Here is a 19,598-nt window from a genome sequence, read left to right on the forward strand (position 1 = left end):
TGTGGAGGGGCAGCCCACCCTTCCTGAAAAATCCCCCCAAAAATTAAAGCCCAAAATAGCTGACTTTTAGATCGCTAAGTTTTTAGAATAAGTCAATGGAGTGTAGCACATATAGCGAAAAATAGTATCACGGTTAGCGGACATTTCATTGGAGTGAGAGATGATGAAGTGAAAATATTTTCGGTTGCTGTAGCTATCTACTTAAGTAATGTAACCACAGTTTAGTGTATGTCTTCTGATGTTAGTAACTATGCAGGGTAACATTAGCTAGGCTATGTGTTGTGGACTAAATGGCATTGCATTCAAGTTAGTTCACATATTTCCCATTTAGGCCAACGTTATGCATTTTCAGTAATGTTTTTGCAATTTCTTTTCAGCTGTTCAGCATTCACATGCACTTTCTGCATGAAATGTATTTTTCTAGTACTGTGATATGTTTTTATGTGTTGTTAATATTGTTAATATTTTTCGTGCATGGCGACGCACCAAAGATAGAAAATGTCTGGTTGTCACTCCCTCCCTCCTTCCCTCCCTCCCTGGCTTCCTCCGTCGTGTTGTTGACCTGCAGTTCTATGTTGCTACCACAAGAGGCAGTGGTCCCAGAACATCAAAACAAAAACACTATGACACTGCACGTTTTCTAGATCCTTGGTGGTCTAGTGGATAAGGGAGTCCGCCTCCCACACCGAAGGTTGCAGGTTCAAGCCTTGTTTCGGTGTGACAATATTTTGTCACTGGATGTTATAGAAGCTATGTAAAAATGTGGTTACCTGGTGGTGCTATATCAGTTATTGAATTTATGTGCAGTAATTGAACATTTGAAATACTCAAAAACATGACAGCATAATGACACCGGTAAGATCACACCCTGCGCTTCCTGCCTTGAGTTTTGAGCAGAGGCCCATAGACCTCCATTATAAAGGGGGGGCACACACAGAGGAAAAAGGAGCTAGCATACTATTGCACGGATCGGTTTAATGTTGGTGTGTACCGATCGGTTTCATTGAGGAAAAAGCGCCATTTGAGCTAAACTTGCTATGACAGCGGCGTTCCCCTTTAAATTGTCCCCAGTGTTGCAAATTATTGGTACCCCTACCAGTGGCAATTGCTCCTATAAGACAGGGTAATCCTGGCTTACCCATACAAATCCAAATAAAACTTGATTTTTTGATCGACTTTCAGACTGTTTTTGACTTAAATGTGTCTTGTATCGCTCCATATCGCTTCATTTTCATCCGTGTTTAGCGTTTTGGTAGTGCATCAAAACGCACTGGGCCTGGCTCCAGACGAGGGCCCCGGGCTTCCTCCGGGCCGGGTCTCTCTTCCTTTTTGTTGTTCTGTCATCAGGGGTGTTTCCTGTAACCCCAGGTAGGGGGGCTAGGAGGGTACTACACTCAACACTACGTTAGACACTAGTCTCACTAATCATGTGCCTGGTGAGGAGTCGAACTACGTTAGACACTAGTCTTACTAATCATGTGCCTGGTGAGGAGTCGACACTACGTTAGACACTAGTCTCACTAATCATGTGCCTGGTGAGGAGTCGACACTACGTTAGACACTAGTTAGTGTGAATGCTTTAGAGCATTCACACTATTGTTATCCAGTTCTTTGTACGTTTGTACGTTCGTTTGTACGTTTTTTGGCTCTCTGTAGCTCCTTCATACTTTGAGCTATTTAAACCATTCAGGTATCAAAATGTTCAGCTTGTTAAGGACCCGATGGGACTTCTTTCAGATTTTTAATAACTTTTATATTTTTGAAAATATTCAGCTTTTTGAAAAACAAAATTGAATTGAGGTCTATGGGGGAGTTTTGAAACCTTCTTCAGCCTTCAACTCCTTCATACTTTGAGCTACAGAAATCATTCAACTATCAAAATGGGGTACATTTCAGATTTTTAATATCTTTTCTACTTTTTAAAATATTCAGCTTTTTTGAATTTTTTTTTTTTTACAATGGAAGTCTATGGGCAGACCTTGAAATCCTCTTCAGCTTTGAAACCCATCTCCTCCTTCATTTTTTGTGCTAGAAACCTCCTTCAAAGTTTACAATGTTCAGGACCTTTAGCACATTTAACGCATTCAACAGATTTTTTAAATTCCTTATAGTTTTTATGTAATTTAAGTTTGTTTTGGACCTTTTTTAACATTGAAGTGGATGTGTGGAATGTTCAGTTCTGCTCTGACCCAAGGGGGCGGAGTCTCGCCACCACGCCATGCACCCCACAACTCTGACCCTGAGTGGGCTAAGGACACAACGTCATCGCCGGTGGGGGCAGGTGGGAGGCCCAGAGCGGCGTACACTATCCAAGACCGGCTCTGACCCAAGGGGGCGGAGTCTCGCCATCACGCCACTAACACACCACGGACCTCACAACACAGCCTCTGAGGCAGCTAGAGACACACGGTCTTCACTGGTGAAGGCAGGTGGGTAGCCTGGCGCGGCCTACACTGTTCACTACTGGCTCTGACCCAAGGGGGCGGAGTCTCACCACCACGCCACTACCACGCCACGGACCTCACAACACAGCCTCTGAGGCGGCTAGAGACACATGGTCTTCATGGGTGGGTGCATAGAGACTGCCAAGAGGTCACTGTACTGTCCCCGACGGGTTGTGACCCAAGGAGGCGGAGTCTCGCCACCACGCCACTATCCACGCCACAGACCCCACAACTCAGCCCGAGTGAGCTAGAGACACATGGTCTTCACCAGTGGGTGCACGGAGATTGCCCTGAGGTCAATGCACTGCCCCTGACCAGCAGTGACCCAAGGGGGCGGAGTCTTTCCACCACGCCACTATCCACGCCATGGACCACAGAACTCAGCCCATGTGGGCTAGGGACACACGGTCTTCACCGTCTGGTGCATAGAGATTGCCCAGAGGTCACTGTACTGTCCCCGACAGGCTTTTAAGCTATACACTCCATCATTTATTCCATCTTTCAGCTTTGACAGTATTACTCTATTGCTCATCTTTCAAGCTACAGCCTCAGTTCAAAGCTTTAACTACTCAGGCTGAAAAGTTTAAAATTATTCAAGTTCTTGGATTCTTTAGGTAATGCAATTCAGCTTCCTATTCTGACAGTTTCACATTTCAGTTAAGTCTCCAGGTTTTGCAGCTTTCAGCGTTTTAGCTATACATTCCATCATTTATTCAATATTTCAGCTTTGACAGTATTACAGTTTATCTTCCAGCTTCTGTTACAATGTATTCAAGTTCTTAGCCTCTTTAGGTAATCAATTCTGCCAGTTTCACATTTCAGCCAAGCTTCCATTATTTCAGCTATACATTCCATTATTTTCCATCTTTCAGCTTTTGTAGCAATGTTTTACATGTTTAGCTTCTTTAGGTAATGCAGTTCAGCTTCCTATTCTTCCAGTTTCACATTTCAGCTAAGCTTCCAGATTTTTTTAGCTTCCAAGCTTTTTAACTATACATTCCAGGAGTTATTCTATATTTCAGCTTTGAGAGTATTACATTTTATCTTCCAGCTTTTGTAACAATGTATTTCATTTCATAGCTTCTTTAGGTAATGCAGTTTCAATTCTGCCAGTTTCACATTTCAGCTAAGCTTCCAGGTTTTCCAGCTTACAAGCTTTTTTGCAATGCATTCCATCATTTATTCCATGTTTCAGCTTTCACAGTATTACAGTTTATCTTCCAGCTTTTGTAGCAATGTATTTAAGTTTTCAGCTTCTTTAGGCAATGCACTTCAGCTTCCAATTCTGCCAGTTTTACATTTCAATGTTTGCCAATTTCAAATTTCAGCTAAGCTTCCAAGTTGTTTAGCTTCAAAGCTTTTTAGCTATGCCTTCCATCATTTATTCCAGATTTCAGCCTTGACAGTATTACAGTTTATCTTCAGAGCTTTTGTAGCAATGTATTTAAGTTCTTACTGTTTTTAGGTAATGCAGTTCAGCTTCCAATTCTGCCAGTTTCACATTTCAGCTGTCTCCAGAATTTTCAGCTTCCAAGCTTTTTAGCTATACATTCCATCATTTATTCCATATTTTAGCTTTGACAGTATTAGTTTATCTTCTAGCATTTGTTGTAATGTATTTAAGTTATTTGCTTCTTTTGGTAATGCATTTCAGCTTCCTATTGTACGAGTTTCACATTTCAGCTAAGCTTCAAGGTTTTTTCGGCTTCCAAGATTTTAAACTATTTATTCCATGAATTATTCCATATTTCAGCTTTGACAGTATTACAATTTATCTTCCAGCTTTTGTAGAAATGTATTTTAGTTTTTAGCTTCTTTAGGTAATGCAGTTCAGCTTCCAATTCTGCCAGTTTCACATTTCAGCTTCCAGGCTTTTCAGCTTCCAGGCTTTTCAGCTTCCAGGATTTTCAGCTGTTCAGGTGTGATGCATTTGACATTTCAGATATTTCACATTCATGCATTTTCAGCAATGCTTCCGTTCAGCTGCTCAGCATTCACACGCATTTTCTGCAGGAAATGCAATTTTCTAGTCTCACTAATCATGTGCCTGGTGAGGAGTCGACACTACGTTAGACACTAGTCTCACTAATCATGTGCCTGGTGAGGAGTCGAACTACGTTAGACACTAGTCTCACTAATCATGTGCCTGGTGAGGAGTCGACAGGTGTGTTGACTGGAATTCCAGTGTGGATGAGAGGAATGGAGCTCTGCTCACTTTCCTGTTAGTGTTCAGCCTGCTTCTGTCAACCCCCCCCACACACACACAAATACACAATCCTACAGTACACACTCACTCACGCACGCACGCACACACAAACACGCAAATACACATCTAGAAATGTGTTGTTTAAAAAGTTTGTTAATCTTAGCAGAAATACAGTATCTAGAGTTTGATAGCTAGTCTTAGCAGGAATACAATATCTAGAGTTTGATGGTGTGCTAGGGGTAGTGTGCTATTGTGGACATCTATTCTATCTATTTTCGATATCTGGTGTTGTGTCTTAGCTCCGCGGGCACCGGTGAACTGGCGTCAGGGTAAGCTGCTTGGCCGCGGGGCGTTCGGAGAGGTCTACCTCTGCTACGATGCAGACAGAGGCCGGGAACTGGCCGCCAAGCAGGTGCCCTTCGACCCCGACTGTCAGGAGACCAGCAAGGTGAATAGAATGGAGCAGGGCACTCGCATGTCTGTAGGCTGGACGATGGATGAATATCATGTAATAGTTTCTCATCAAAAAGATTCTTCTGCTTTTATGTCCTCCCTTACCGTTTTCTCTCGTTCTCTCTCTCCCTCTCTCTCTCTGTAGGAGAACCCTAACCCTCTCTCTCTCTCTCTCTCTCTCTGGAGGAGAACCCTAATCCCCCCCCCTCTCTCTCTTTCTCTCTGTAGGAGGTGAATGCTCTGGAGTGTGAGATCCAGCTGCTGAAGAATCTCCACCATGAACGGATCGTCCAGTATTATGGCTGCTTGCGTGACCTCGAACAGAGGAAACTCACCATCTTTGTAGAGTTCATGCCAGGGGTGTGTATGTGATAGAGTTAGGCTGTGTGCATGTGTGTATGTGTGTGTGTGGGAGTGTGTGTGTGCGCGTGCGCACGTGTGTGTGTGTGTGTGTGTGTGTGTGCGCGCGCGCATGCGTGTGTGTGTTATACTGTACCAACAGTGCAACCTATTCATACAATATAATCGTAATGTTGTCAGTTGCCATTGGTTGTGTCTATGGTACTCCAATCATCAGTGCATCACCTTCTGATGCTGCCAAGATCAGCACTGATTACATTGATAATTTGATTAAATAAAGCCTTTCCTCTGTAATCACATTTTTCACTTCAAACAAGCCCAACATCAGACATGATGGCAGCAGATGCCAGACTGGCTGCACACCTGCTGTACTGAAGCAATGCTGAAATCCTCATAGCAGAACCGCACAGATGATGAAGTCACTGTCGTTTTTGTGTGTGTGTGTGTGTGTGTTCCTTGTGGCCCAGGGCTCCATAAAGGACCAGCTGAAGGCGTACGGGGCCCTGACTGAGAAGGTGACACGCAGGTACACCAGACAGATCCTCCAGGGAGTCTTCTACCTGCACAGCAACATGATCGTCCACAGAGACATCAAAGGTAACCTCAGGCTTTGAACAGGCTTCAGAATGAAACAACAGAATGAAACAACAGGAGAACTCAATTTCAAGTTTAAGTTCAAGTAGGTATATTTGTCGTATGTACCGGGTATGGCTACACTGACATACGTGAGAGCTTTTTTTCACGGTCAATGATAAATACAATTATTACAGTAATGATACACATAGCAGCAATATGACAGTAGAAGATAAACAGTCCTAAGCCGTCTGAGGAAGTCCAGGCGCTGGTGGGTCTTCTTGATGATGGTGTTGAGAGACCAGCTCAGGTCATTGGTGATGTGGACAGACACCCAGGAGAGACCAGCTCAGGTTATTGGTGATGTGGACACCCAGGAGAGACCAGCTTAGGTCATTGGTGATGTGGACTGGACACCCAGGAATTTGAAGAGACTGATGATCTCCACAACTGTGCTTGCACCTCTGTTTCCTGTAGTCAACAACTGCACACTAGTGTGGTCTAGACTTAAACTAACAGAGACCTGCCTATTGTACATTATGTTTTGACAAGTATCAATCAATCAATCAATTAACATGTTACTTCAATGCTGAAAGCTGCAAACAAGGCCTGATTGCAGAGGCATCCATAGGCCATCCATTGAGTTCTTAGTGACACAACCAACCTCATTTGGTTATTTACGTCTATAGAAAGTGTGTGTAAAAAAAAAAAGGTTCTATTTTATAGAATATAATTAGTAACGACTGAACTTCCAGTGTTGAAATACATTAGAAACACAAAAATGTCAGACACTGGATAATATTGGACGGCGTAGACCAGGGGCGGAGTGGGTAAATAATTCAGGCCGGGAAATGTAGCCCCAGTCAGGCCAGGAGCTGACGCGGTGAGATGGAACACTTTCAGTTTCGTTTTGTAAACGCGAAATGGACGGGCTCCCGATGGCCAGTCCACCCCTGGCGTACACAGACACCACCACCACCACCATTTCTGTCATTATAGAGTAGATACAGTATGTAAAGGGACAATATAAAACAGTACTGTCAAATTATTCTGGTAACCAGGCCAGGTCAGGCCTGGTTTATGTGCGTGGCTGCCTTGTTTCTGTTCAGGACTGGTAGGACGGAAATTTAAAAATTAATTTTGACAACAAAGTGAATGGACCGGCAAAGGACTGTTGTCTGGCATGAGCGAACGGAATGTGACAACGGGACTGAGAAGGGCTATATGCTAGCAGGCTGTGAAGCTGCACAATAAGACCGTGATAGCCAGTTAGCTCACGACAGCAGCTTCCATAAAATCTGTTTCTCGCGCAGGAACGGAGACGAACTCAAACTCGCCGCAAAACAGATAGCAATTATCCTAACGTTGTGTTTGGCTGAGATATGAAAGGGACATCGGGAATCGGACACAAAACTAGCAATAGCCAATCGCCTACAGCTGTGTCAAACTCAGCTGCTTAAACAGGTGAAGCATATTAATTTACTTTGTGAAATTCTCTGATGACCCCACCGTTTTGGGCTTATAATAGTTTGGGATCAGGACACATCACTTTCCCACTCCGAAAACTTTTCTGTTAAGATAGGATTTACAGTATTCATTTACAATGGTTATGGTTAGCCATATAGCTTGTGACAGGCTGTTGACACATGCAACATCCCTGAACAGCCCTGAAAATGACTTTGAAGGGCATTCCAAACTAGCGTTATTATGACACTCTATGCCCTTAACAGTGCTCACTACGAAGGGAAGACACTCCGTAGGGTGTTGGGCTTAGGGATACATCCATGGGATGAGCCCTTCGGTTTGAAATACAGCCCAAATATAGTCCCCGCCGAGCGGAAATAATCTCTCGTCAAAATGTGGTCTAATATCAGACAGCGCCACTATCGAGTGGTAAGTCACTGGAAGACCTAATGCTAACAGTACCCAATTTTCATTGATTTACTACGGAGGCTGTAGTGGGTGTTTGTGTGTTCTGATAACATGTACCATAAGTCTAGATTGTCCCTTGTAATTTCCAATATCTGTTATCTCAATAGACAACCCACAATATACTAAAAAAGTACTCAATATATGTCTCAAATACGATAGCATACTGTTGCATTATATATACGTATAACGTATATATGGTAAGTAATGTTAGCTAATAAATCTAACAACCATGATCATTACCGTTGTTGTCATGAACCGCTCAAATTAAATATTATTATCAAGTATAATATTCTATTTTTATCAAGTTTGGCGCTCGTAGCTCGAAAGACTTCTGGTGACGTCAAATGCGACTAGGCTACTTGTCAAGTCTGTTAGCATAACAGGCTTAGAAGACATGCAACCGCTTGACTGTAAATTGTGCATGGATGGCAGTCAAATCAAACAAGCTTGACATTTATTTGGAAAGAGCAAGCAAGCATAACCTGTTTGATGGTATTTTTGATAACTGGTCAGTTGATATATGTTTGCCCATATTACCTAACTTAGCATAGGCTACAGCTAGACTTGCATGGCTCGACTTGGCTACTGTATACCACCACTTGCCCGCAACGAACCTGGACTGCTGTTGCAACACCCCTCCTCCTCCCCCTGTTACCTGTTCATATTCAAATTAACTGGATGGATGTGTTTCATTGCCAGTATGCTAATGTTTGTGGGGGAGGGGGTTGCTACTAACTTTAGCAAGTTCCAGGATTTTTTGGCTGAGGCCAGACCTGATTTCAACCATGACCAGGCCAGACCTGACTAGCCATGAACGGAATGTAGGCTACTGCATTTATTGTGCAACATCAACTGTTCAACTGTCAAAACGAATTGCCAACAAACTGATTAGGCTATGCCAGGTACTGGCCAGTTTTTTTTCTGCACATAGAATAGCCTACAGAAACGAACTATTATTATACAACTACAGTAGCCTAATTAGCCTACATTTGATTGTTGTTATACCGTAAAACTTCAATTAAAAGCCGAGTCCCAAATAGATGCCTGTCCCTTTTACTCGCCGGGTTTGGCTACACGTTTTGATAAAGGCCGGTCTCAATTAGAAGCCGGGTCTTCATTACTCTGTTAGCTCAGGCCAGACAGGGAGAGTTGGCTGAAGTCAGAGAAGAGGAGAACGATGAGGAGGAAGAGTTCAACAACGAACTGGTAGTTGAGGAGGACGATGAGGAAGATGGTGATGAGTAGGCTAGGACATCATAGCGTATAGCCTACATCATGGGTTCCCAAACTCCATCAATGTGGGCCTCCCCTCTGAAAACAGTGACACACCCGCGCCCCCCAACCCCCCAACTTTGTCCATTATGCAAGGCAGCGTTAGCTAGCCCATAATGTTACACAGCTAAGTTAGTTTGTTGGCACCTGTTGCTAGTTAACGTTACGACGCTTTCGCACAATACATTCATGCCTGCAGGGGGGGGGGGGGGGGGGCCTCTGCACTATCCACAAATTTAGTATACATCTCTCCCATTATTTATTTCAATCTTCTGACCTTTAAAATCACGTTTCATTCATAAAAACCATAGACATTTTAAAAATAACCAGGCCAGGTCAAGCCTGGCTTATGTGTGTTGGCTGGCTTGTTTCTGTGCGGGACTGGTAGGACGGTAATGTTTGATAAATAAAGATAGGTCTTGTCACCTGGACACATCAGTTCCAATGCTTCCAATGCTAATCCAGCACAATGATAGCGGGATAGCCAGTTAGCTCATGGGCTCACAACAACTAGCAGCAGCTTCCATAACATTAATGGTAGCAGTCAGTGGCTAAAGCAGTTACACTGAGTAACTGGGTCTCCTGGGTGAGAGTCCAATGCTCTCACCACTACTCTACTTGTGCAGTGGAGATCGGCGGGTGGGTTTGGTGTCCTTCTTCCAGTCCCTAGTGTGGGTTGGGGTTAGAATATGGGTTGGGGTTGGGACAGGATCTGATCTATAAGGCAAGAGATAAGTAGGAGTGAAAGGATGAACATGTGGAGGTTTGGGGTATAGTCCCATAAAGTCATCACCACCGGGTCTTCAACCCCAGTCTCCAGGGTGGGAGTCCAATGCTCTCACCACTACTCTACTTGTGCAGTGGAGATCGGCAGGTTGATTTTGGTGTGCTGGGACTACTGCCTCTTGTGGTGCCAACAGAGAAATGCAGGCCAACATTGTCCGCAGTAACGGAGGAAGGGAGTGATAACCGGACGAACGCTATACTAGGTGCGCTGGCTTACAGCCACGCACAAAAAAGCATCAATACATTAAGCTAATTTCACCATCACCACCTAAAGCTGTGCCAGTCAACAGTCAGTCTAATCACTGAAAAGAAACCACATAGGCGTAGAGCGACTGGTGCATCACATCCTATACAAAAATTAATTACTATAGGATTTGAAGTTTCCTACTCCTATTGTAATGAGGACTGTCTGTCTATAATGCAGTAGCGTACTGTGGGGTCTTGCACAGGGTCTTCTCCGACATTGTTATTACTCCCAATGGTTGCGTGTCCACCGACGCCAGGAGGATGAACCAGCCAAGGTCGTGGAGGAAGCAGGAGATGAATAGTAGGTGATTCTTATGAAATGAAAGGCATCTTTTATTGCTATTCAGCTGGAGAGGTAGGGGTACACAAGCTTCCCATTTGTGCCAGTAGCCAAGTGGAATCCGTAGTTCATTCTTTTGTTGCCAAAATGCGCGCGCACACTTAATTGTGTACGAACAATAAAACGGTCTATATATAATGGATAATTACTGAGACACCTATACTGTAGGTATAATTTCAAAACAGGAGTATTTCAAATGTTCAATTACTGCACATAAATTCAATAACTGACATAGCACCACCAGGTAACCACATTTTTACATAGATTCTATAATATCCAGTGATGCAAACATAAGTTGTAAAGGTACATACAATAGCAAGAATATGCAAAGCAAACAGGTACATTGGAATTCTTGTCTTCACTTGTCCTGTCAGTATCAGGCTACTGTTCACCTTATTATTTGTTTATTTAGGTAGCCTATGTTATTGTAAATGCGCACCAGCCATTTAACGCAAACGGAGAGGGAAGTGTATTTGTTGGTTACAGTATGCTATGGACCGCTGTGCACACATGTTGGATGAATGGAAAATAGCTTCAGATGAAGGAACAAGTTTGTGCAACATGCAGCCGCTTGACTGTAAGTTGCGCATGTAGCCTATTGCAGTCAAATCAAACAAGCTTGACATTTATTTGGAAACAGCAAGCAAGCATAACCTATTTGATGGTGTTTTTGATAACTGGTCAGTTGATATATGTTTGCCCATATTACATAACTTAGCATACAGCTAAGTCATATAGGCTACATACGGCTCGACTTGCTACTGTGGTCTACCACCACTCGCCCGCAACGAACCTGGACTGTTGCAACTGATGTGTTGAACTGGATGCTGTTGCAACACCCCTCCCCTATTACCTGTTCATATTCAAATTACCTGGATGGATGTGTTTCATAGCCAGTATGCTAATGGCTGTGGGGGAGGGGGTTACTAGTCGTTAGCAAGTTCCAGGTCAACCGCGCATTCAAACTGATTATGCCAGGGCATACTGGCCAGTTATTGGTAATGGTCCGCTTCAGACAGCTATATCGCAAAAACTATAAATGTTACAGCTTATATATTGACACCATAGGAATCATGAGAACTTGCAGAACATTTATATGTATAATATGTCTGTATAGCTTAAACACTGTAGGTATGGCAACAAGTTAGAAAAAGGGTAAAAATGCTAAATTAGCAGCTCAAAAGTTACAGTGCGTTGCCATACGTTCCAATGGGGAGTGCAGTTGCCGAACAAATCGTCATACCTCAAAAACGGTAAGTCACACAGCTTAGATACTTACATTGTATGAATCAGAAGAGTTGTGTGAACTTTTTGATATATAATATGTGTACGAGCTGTTAAAATTGCAGGAATAGCGACAAGTTAGAAAATGGGTAAAAATGCAAAATTAGCAGCTCAAAATCTAGCAAATGCAGCGCCATACGTTTCAATGGGGAGCGCAGTTGCCGAACAAATCGTCATACAGCGAAAAGTATGTCACACAGCTTAGATACTTACATTGTACGAATCAGCAGAGTTGTGTGAAAGTTTTGATGTATAATAAGTGTGTGAGCTTTCAAAACTGTAGGAGTGCCTGCAGTTTACAAAATCTGTAAATATTTTCAAAGCAACAGCTGCCACCACTCTAAAAACATGATACTGAACATTCCACCAGCAGTTTCAATGGCACAAAAATTACTATTAAAAGTTAAATTACTAAAAAAATATATAAAAAAATAATAAAATCTGAATACATCCGTTAAAGAGCTAAACATCGTCATCTCATCATCATCATCATCATCATCATCATCATCTTCATCCGCTTATCCAGGGTCGGGTCGCGGAGGCAGCAGCTCCAGCAGGGGGCCCCAGACATCCCTTTCCCTAGCAGCATCAACCAGCTCTGCCTGGGGAATCTTTAGCCGCTCACAGGCCAGTGCGGAGATGTAGTCCCGCCACCTGGTCCTGGGTCTACCCCGCGGCCTCCTCCCAGCCGGACACGCCTGGAACACCTCCCTAGGGAGGCGCCCAGGAGGCATCCTCACTAGATGCCCGAACCACCTCAACTGGCTCCTTTCGACGCAAAGGAGCAGCGGCTCTACTCCGAGTCTCTCCCGGATGACTGAACTTCTCACCCGATCTCTCAGGGAGACCCCAGCCACCCTCCGGAGAAAACTCATTTCGGCCGCTTGTATCCGTGATCTCGTTCTTTCGGTCATGACCCATCCTTCATGACCATAGGTGAGGGTGGGGACGAAGATAGACCGGTAGATCGAGAGCTTTGCCTTTTGGCTCAGCTCTCTTTTCGTCACAACAGTGCGGTATAGCGACTGCAGAACCGCACCAGCTGCTCCGATTCTCCGGCCAAACTCCCTCTCCATGGTTCCCTCACTCGTGAACAAGACCCCCAGATACTTGAACTCCTTCACTTGGGGTAAGGACTCATTTCCTACTCGGAGCGGACAGGCCACCGGTTTCCTGCTGAGAACCATGGCCTCAGATTTAGAAGTGCTTATTCTCATCCCAGCCGCTTCACACTCAGTTGCGAACCTATCCAGAGAGTGCTGGAGGTCGCAGGCAGCTGATGCCATCAGGACCACATCATCTGCAAAAAGCAGTGACGTGATCCCCAGCTCACCGAACTGCAAACCCACCTCCCCCCGGCTACGCCTCGATATCCTGTCCATGAAAATCACAAACAGGATTGGTGACAAAGCGCAGCCCTGGCGGAGGCCAACACCCACCGGAAAGGCAGACGACTTACTGCCGAGGACCCGGACACAGCTCTCGCTCTGGGTGTACATGGATTGGATGGCCCTAAGTAGGGACCCCCTCACCCCATACTCCCGCATAACCCTCCACAAGACCTCTCGGGGGACCCGGTCGTAAGCCTTCTCCAAGTCCACAAAACACATGTAGACAGGTTGGGCAAACTCCCAAGCCCCCTCCAAGATCCTTGCGAGAGTGAAGAGCTGGTCGGTAGTTCCACGACCAGGACGAAATCCGCATTGTTCCTCTTCGATCTGAGGTTCGACTATCGGCCGGACCCTCCTTTCCAGCACCTTGGAGTAAACTTTCCCTGGGAGGCTGAGTAATGTGATGCCTCTATAATTCGCACACACCCTCTGGTCCCCTTTTTTGAATATTGGGACCACCACCCCAGTCTGCCACTCCTTCGGCACTGACCCAGACTTCCACGCAGTGTTACAGAGGCGTGTCAACCAAGACAGCCCCTCTACACCCAGCGCCTTCAGCATTTCTGGACGGATCTCATCAGTCCCTGGGGCTCTGCCACTGTGGAGTTGTTTGACTACCTCAGTGACCTCCTCCAAGGACATTGACGACCCCCCATCATCTTCCGGCTCTGCCTCGATCGTAGAGGGTGGATTAGTCGGGTTCAGGAGTTCCTCAAAGTGCTCCTTCCAACGCTCAACAACCTCCTCAGTTGAGGTCAGCAGTGTCCCCTCCTTGCTGTATACAGCTTGGATGGTCCCCCGCTTTCCCTTCCTGAGGTGTCTGATGGTCTTCCAGAAACACTTTGGTGCCGACCGAAAGTCCTTCTCCATGGTTTCTCCGAACTCCTCCCACACCCGCTGCTTTGCCTTGGTCACGGCCGAAGCCGCAGCCCTCCGGGCCAGTCGATACCCTGCAACTGTTTCTGGGGTCTCCCGGGCTAACATAACCCGGAAGGCCTCCTTCTTCAGTCGGACGGCTTCCCTCACCACCGCTGTCCACCACGGTGTCCGAGGGTTACCGCCCCTTGAGGTACCTATGGCCCTCAGGCCACAGCTCCCAGCCGCAGCTTCAGCAATGGAGGCTTTGAACACCGACCACTCATGCTCGATGTCCCCAACCTCCACAGGGATGCCTGAGAAGCTCCGCCGGAGGTGGCAATTGAAATCTCTCCGGACAGGCTCTTCCTCCAGACGTTCCCAGTTCACCCTCACTACACGCTTGGGTTTTCCAGGTCTGTCCAGAAGTTTCCCCCGCCATCGAAACCAGCTCACCACCAGATGGTGATCAGTGGACAGCTCTGCCCCTCTCTTTACCCGAGTGTCCAAAACGCATGGCCTCAGATCAGATGATACGATAACGAAATCGATCATCGACCTTCGGCCTAAGGTGTTCTGATGCCAGGTGTACTTGTGGGCATCCTTGTGTTCGAACATGGTGTTTGTTATGGACAAACCGTGACTAGCACAGAAGTCCAACAACAAAACACCACTCGGGTTCAGATCGTGGTGGCCATGCCTCCCAATCACGCCCCTCCAAGTTTCTCCATCATTGCCTACGTGTGCATTGAAGTCCCCCAGTAGGACACTGGAGTCCCCTGCAGGAGCCCCCAAAAGGACTCCACTCAGGGTCTGCAGGAAGGCTGAGTACTCTGAACTGCTGTTCGGTGCATAAGCACAAACCACAGTCAGAGTCCCCCCCCCCCCCACAGTCCTAAGGCGCAGGGAGGCGACCCTCTCGTCCACTGGGGTGAACTCCAGCACAGAGGCGCTCAGCTGGGGGCTAGCTAGTATAGCCACACCTGCCTTACGCCTCATACCGTGAGCAACTCCGGAGAAGAACAGGGTCCAACCCCTATCCAGGAGTTTGGTTCCGGCGCCGGTGCTGTGCGTGGAGGTTAGCCCCACCAGGTGTAATTGGTATCGCTCCACCTCCCTCACAAGCTCCGGCTCCTTCCCCCCCAGCGAGGTCACGTTCCATGTCCCCAGAGCCAGCCTTTGCCGCCCGGGTCCGGTCCGTCGGTGTCCCCCGCCTTCACCGCCACCTAGTTGGCAGCGCACCCGACCCCGACAATTCCTCCCGCGGATGGTGGGTCCACGGGACGATGGAGGAGGAGATGGTGCTTCCACGTTGCTTATTCGGGCTGGGCCCGGCCGGGCTCCGTGGTAAGCCCGGCCACCAGGCGCTCGCATGCGGGCCCTCCGTCTGGGCCTGGCTCCAGACGAGGGCCCCGGGCTTCCTCCGGGCCGGGTCTCTCTTCCTTTAGGTTGTAATTTCATCAGGGTTTTTTGCCTGTAACCCCAGGTAGGGGGGCTAGGGGGTACTACCACTTGCCCAAGGTGGACCCCCAGACTAGTGGAGGGAAGGAGGCGTCTTACTTCTCCATTCTAGTTCTGCAACTAGCCACTGCCGCTGCTAAACATCGTGAACATTTTAAAGTTTGAATGAAGTTTCTAGCACAAAGTATGAAGAAGTTATAAAGGAGTAATAATAATTTTATTGAGTTCAATAGCTGAAAGAGGAGAAAAGATATTAATATGAGTTTGCAGCCTGAAAAAGTGTCATTCTGAATATGTCTTTGAATATAAGGAAGGAAAGAAAGAAAGAAAGAAAGAAAGAAAGAAAGAAAGAAAGATGGATGGATGGATGGATGGATGGAAGGAATGAATATGAATGCTACCACAGTAGTCATAAAAGGGTCTGTACAGAGAGCCTGCACGTGTCCCCAAATTCAAATCCCAACTGACACTGTGAGCATCCTCTTATTCACTTCAATGGAAAGGCATGTTGGCTTCAGACAGCTCTCTCTCAAAAAGTATAAAGGTCACAGCCTCGATATTGACACCGTAGGAATCCTGAGAAAATGCTGAACATTTTAGGCTATGATATGTTCGTATAGCTTAAAAACTGTAGGCATGGCGACGAGTTAGAAAAAGGGTTAGCAGCTCAAAAGGTAGAGTGTTGCCCCATACGTTTCAATGGAGAGCACAGTTGCCGAACAAATCGTTATACAGCGAAAACTATAAGTCACACTGCTTAGATACTTACATTGTACGAATCAGCACAGTTGTGTGAACATTTTGATGTATAATATGTTTGTGAGCTTTCAAAACTGTAGGAGTGCCAGCAGTTTACAAAATGTGTAAATATTTTCAAAGCAACAGCTGCCACTACTCTAAAAACATAATGATACTGAACATCAGTCACCAGCAGTTTCAATGGCACAAAAATTACTATTAAAAGTGAAATTACTAAAAATATCAAAAATCTGAATACATCCGTTAAAGAGCTAAACATCTTGAACATTTTAAAGTTTGAATGAAGTTTCTAGCACAAAGTATGAAGAAGTTATAAAGGAGACAAAAAACTGGGGGGGGATAATAATAAGAAAGAAAGAAAGAAAGAAAGAAAGAAAGAAAGAAAGAAAGAAAGAAAGAAAGAAAGAAAGAAAGAAAGAAAGAAAGAAAGAAATAGTGGGAATACCAAAAGTTGGGCTAGCTTTTGCAAGCTAGCCCACCTAATAAAGAAAGAAAGAAAGAAAGAAATAGTGGGAATATCACAAGTTGGGCTAGCTTTTGCAAGCTAGCCCACCTAATAAAGAAAGAAAGAAATAGTGGGAATATCACAAGTTGGGCTAGCTTCTGCAAGCTAGCCCACCTAATAATAACAATAATAATAACAATCACCACTAGGTGGGGCAACTGAAATACATCTATCAACGGTTCCAACACAGATAAGGTTGGAGCACTTTTGGAATACACTATTCTCAAGTTCATGGATGGATCATTCTCTATAAATGGCAAAGGATAATACAATGGAATTTATGGCCACCTAGTCTAGCTGTTTAAAGGATGCTTTATACAGTGACAGCATCCTTACACCTTTCAATAGACTCAAGGATGGAGGCTCTCACACTGTCAACTTAGTAGTTACAGAATCAGATTTATTTGGTCAGGTAGATTTTCACACATACAGTACAAGGAATTTGCTTTGGACTGTTGGTCAATAACAGTAAATAGACAGCAAATAAACAAGGTGCAAGGACACAACAGGACAGTGAAAAAAATACAATAGCAAATACAGGTGCATCTCCAAAAAATTGAAAAGCTAATTACAGTAGGACCCCACTCATTCGAACTTCAGAGATCCGAACCTCCCGGTCTACCGGACAGGCTTAAAAAACGGTTCTGTTTTTTTTGCCTGCTATCTGGTTACTGGTGGGATTTTCATTACAGTACTGTATCCTACTGTGAAAAAAACAGAACTGTATGTAGACCTACATGTTGCCTGTAGGCTGTAGCCTACTGTCACGTTTCATTTCTTTGTTACTCTAATGTCGAGCGCAAAACGCAAACGAGTCTGCTGCGCGAGAGCTGCATTCTTTGGTAGCCAGAAAGCGCGTCAGCAACCTGAAGCAACATCGAGTCATTTTTCGTTCCCAGTTAATGGACTTCAGGAACACAGACGTGTTGTGGGCATGTAGATTAGCCTACTAGACCTACTGTATTTGTTAAATAATAGCCTACAGCCCACGTTAGTCTACATCGGTTGACTTAGAGACACGACAACTTGTCTGTCATTTCATTTATTTATTTCAAGATTATCATTTTCTCTTATTGTTCTAATGTTGGGTTGTTTTTAGGCTATACCATTTTGTTCTGCGAATACAGTAGCCTATCGATGCAGCATAGGCCTCATTTGAGAATAAAGTACTGTATTTGATCAAAGCACGCACTCAAGTGGAAATTCGGTTATTTTATTATAGGCTACTGTAGGTCTATTATAGGCTAGGCTATATGAGTTTAGTTGGCTATTTGATTGCAATTTTGATGCATTTTCACAAGTAATTAAGGGTATTTATTGGTCTATTATGAGTCTATATGAAACAAGTATACCACTTATTGAATTTGGTGCATTTTAACATAAGTTTCAGTCATCCGGACATTTCAGAGATACGAATGACCTTCGGTCCCGTTGGGTTCGGATAAGTGGGGTCCTCAATGCAGATGAGCTGAGGGCCGCTACCAAAGCAGCCTGGGCTTCCATAACACCTCAGCAGTGCCTCAGGCTGACTGCCTCCATGCCACGCGGCATGGATGCAGTAATTTGTGCAAAAGGATCCTCGACCAAGTATTGAGGGACAAATGAACATACTTTTCAGAAGGTCGACATTTCTGTATTATCAATCCTTTTTTTAGGGGATACAGCGGGGATACAGCCTTGCTGATGAGGCTGGTAGCAGAGTCAGAAGGGGATAGGGATCTTGTTGATGAGGCTGGTAGCAGAGTCAGAGTCAGAAGGGGATACGGGCCTTGTTTATTTGGCTAGTAGCAGAGTCAGAAGGGGATAGGGATCTTGTTGATGAGCTGGTAGCAGAGTCAGATGGGGACATGGCCTTGTTGATGAGGCTGGTAGCAGAGTCAGAGTCAGATGGGGACATGGCCTTGTTGATGAGGCTGGTAGCAGAGTCAGAAGGGGATACAGGCCTTGTTGATGAGGCTGGAAGCAGAATCAGAGGGGGACGTGGCCTTGTTGATGAGGCTGGTTGTAGAGTCAGCATCAGAAGGGGATACGGGCCCTGTTGATGAGTCTGGTTGTAGAGTCAGAGGGGCACGTAGCCTTGTTGATGAGGCTGGTAGCAGTCAGAAGGGGATACGGGCCTTGTTGATGAGGCTGGTAGTAGAGTCAGAGTCAGAAAGGGATACAGGCCTTATAGATGAGGCTGGTGTCAGAGTCAGAGGGGCACGTAGCTTTGTTGATGAGGCTAGTAGCAGAGTCAGAAGGGGATACCAGCCTTATTGATGAGGCTGGTAGCAGAGTCAGAGGGGATACAGGTCCTGTTAATGAGGCTGTTAGCAGAGTCAGAAGGGGATACAGGCCTTGTTGATGAGGCTGGTAGCAGAGTAAGAGGGGCACGTGGCCTTGTTGATGAGGCTGGTAGCAATGTCAGAGGGGATATGGGTCTTGTTGATGAGCCTGGTGTCAGAGTCAGAGGGGGACATGGCCTTGTTGATGAGGCTGATAGCAGAGTCAGAGGGGATATGGGTCTTGTTGATGAGCCTGGTGTCAGAGGGGATACAGGCCTTGTTGATGAGGCTGGTAGCAGAGTCAGAAGGCTATACAGGCCTTGTTGTGGAGCCTGAGTCAGAGGGGAATACGGGCCTTGTTGATGAGGCTGGTTGCAGTCATGAAGAAGCTGCTTTTGTGAAGAGAGGTTTGATCCTGATGGACTGGAGCCTCCTGCCGGAGGGGAGTGGTTCAAAGAGTTTGTGTC

The 19,598-nt window shown here is 45.5% G+C and overlaps 1 protein-coding gene across 1 annotated transcript in view; it reads left to right on the top strand.

Annotated features, from left to right (window-relative positions):
- map3k22 (mitogen-activated protein kinase kinase kinase 22) overlaps window positions 1-19,598 on the top strand; it is a 92,614-nt gene that overhangs the window by 69,024 nt on the left and 3,992 nt on the right. Inside the window, exons 14-16 of the mRNA XM_084450176.1 lie at window positions 4,950-5,098; window positions 5,332-5,463; window positions 5,931-6,060. Coding sequence (XP_084306302.1) covers window positions 4,950-5,098; window positions 5,332-5,463; window positions 5,931-6,060 — 411 coding nt within the window. The remainder of the gene's footprint in view (window positions 1-4,949; window positions 5,099-5,331; window positions 5,464-5,930; window positions 6,061-19,598) is intronic.

The sequence above is a fragment of the Borostomias antarcticus genome (genome assembly GCF_949987555.1).
Source record: "Borostomias antarcticus genome assembly, chromosome: 2".
NCBI classification, from domain to species: Eukaryota; Metazoa; Chordata; class Actinopteri; order Stomiiformes; family Stomiidae; genus Borostomias; species Borostomias antarcticus.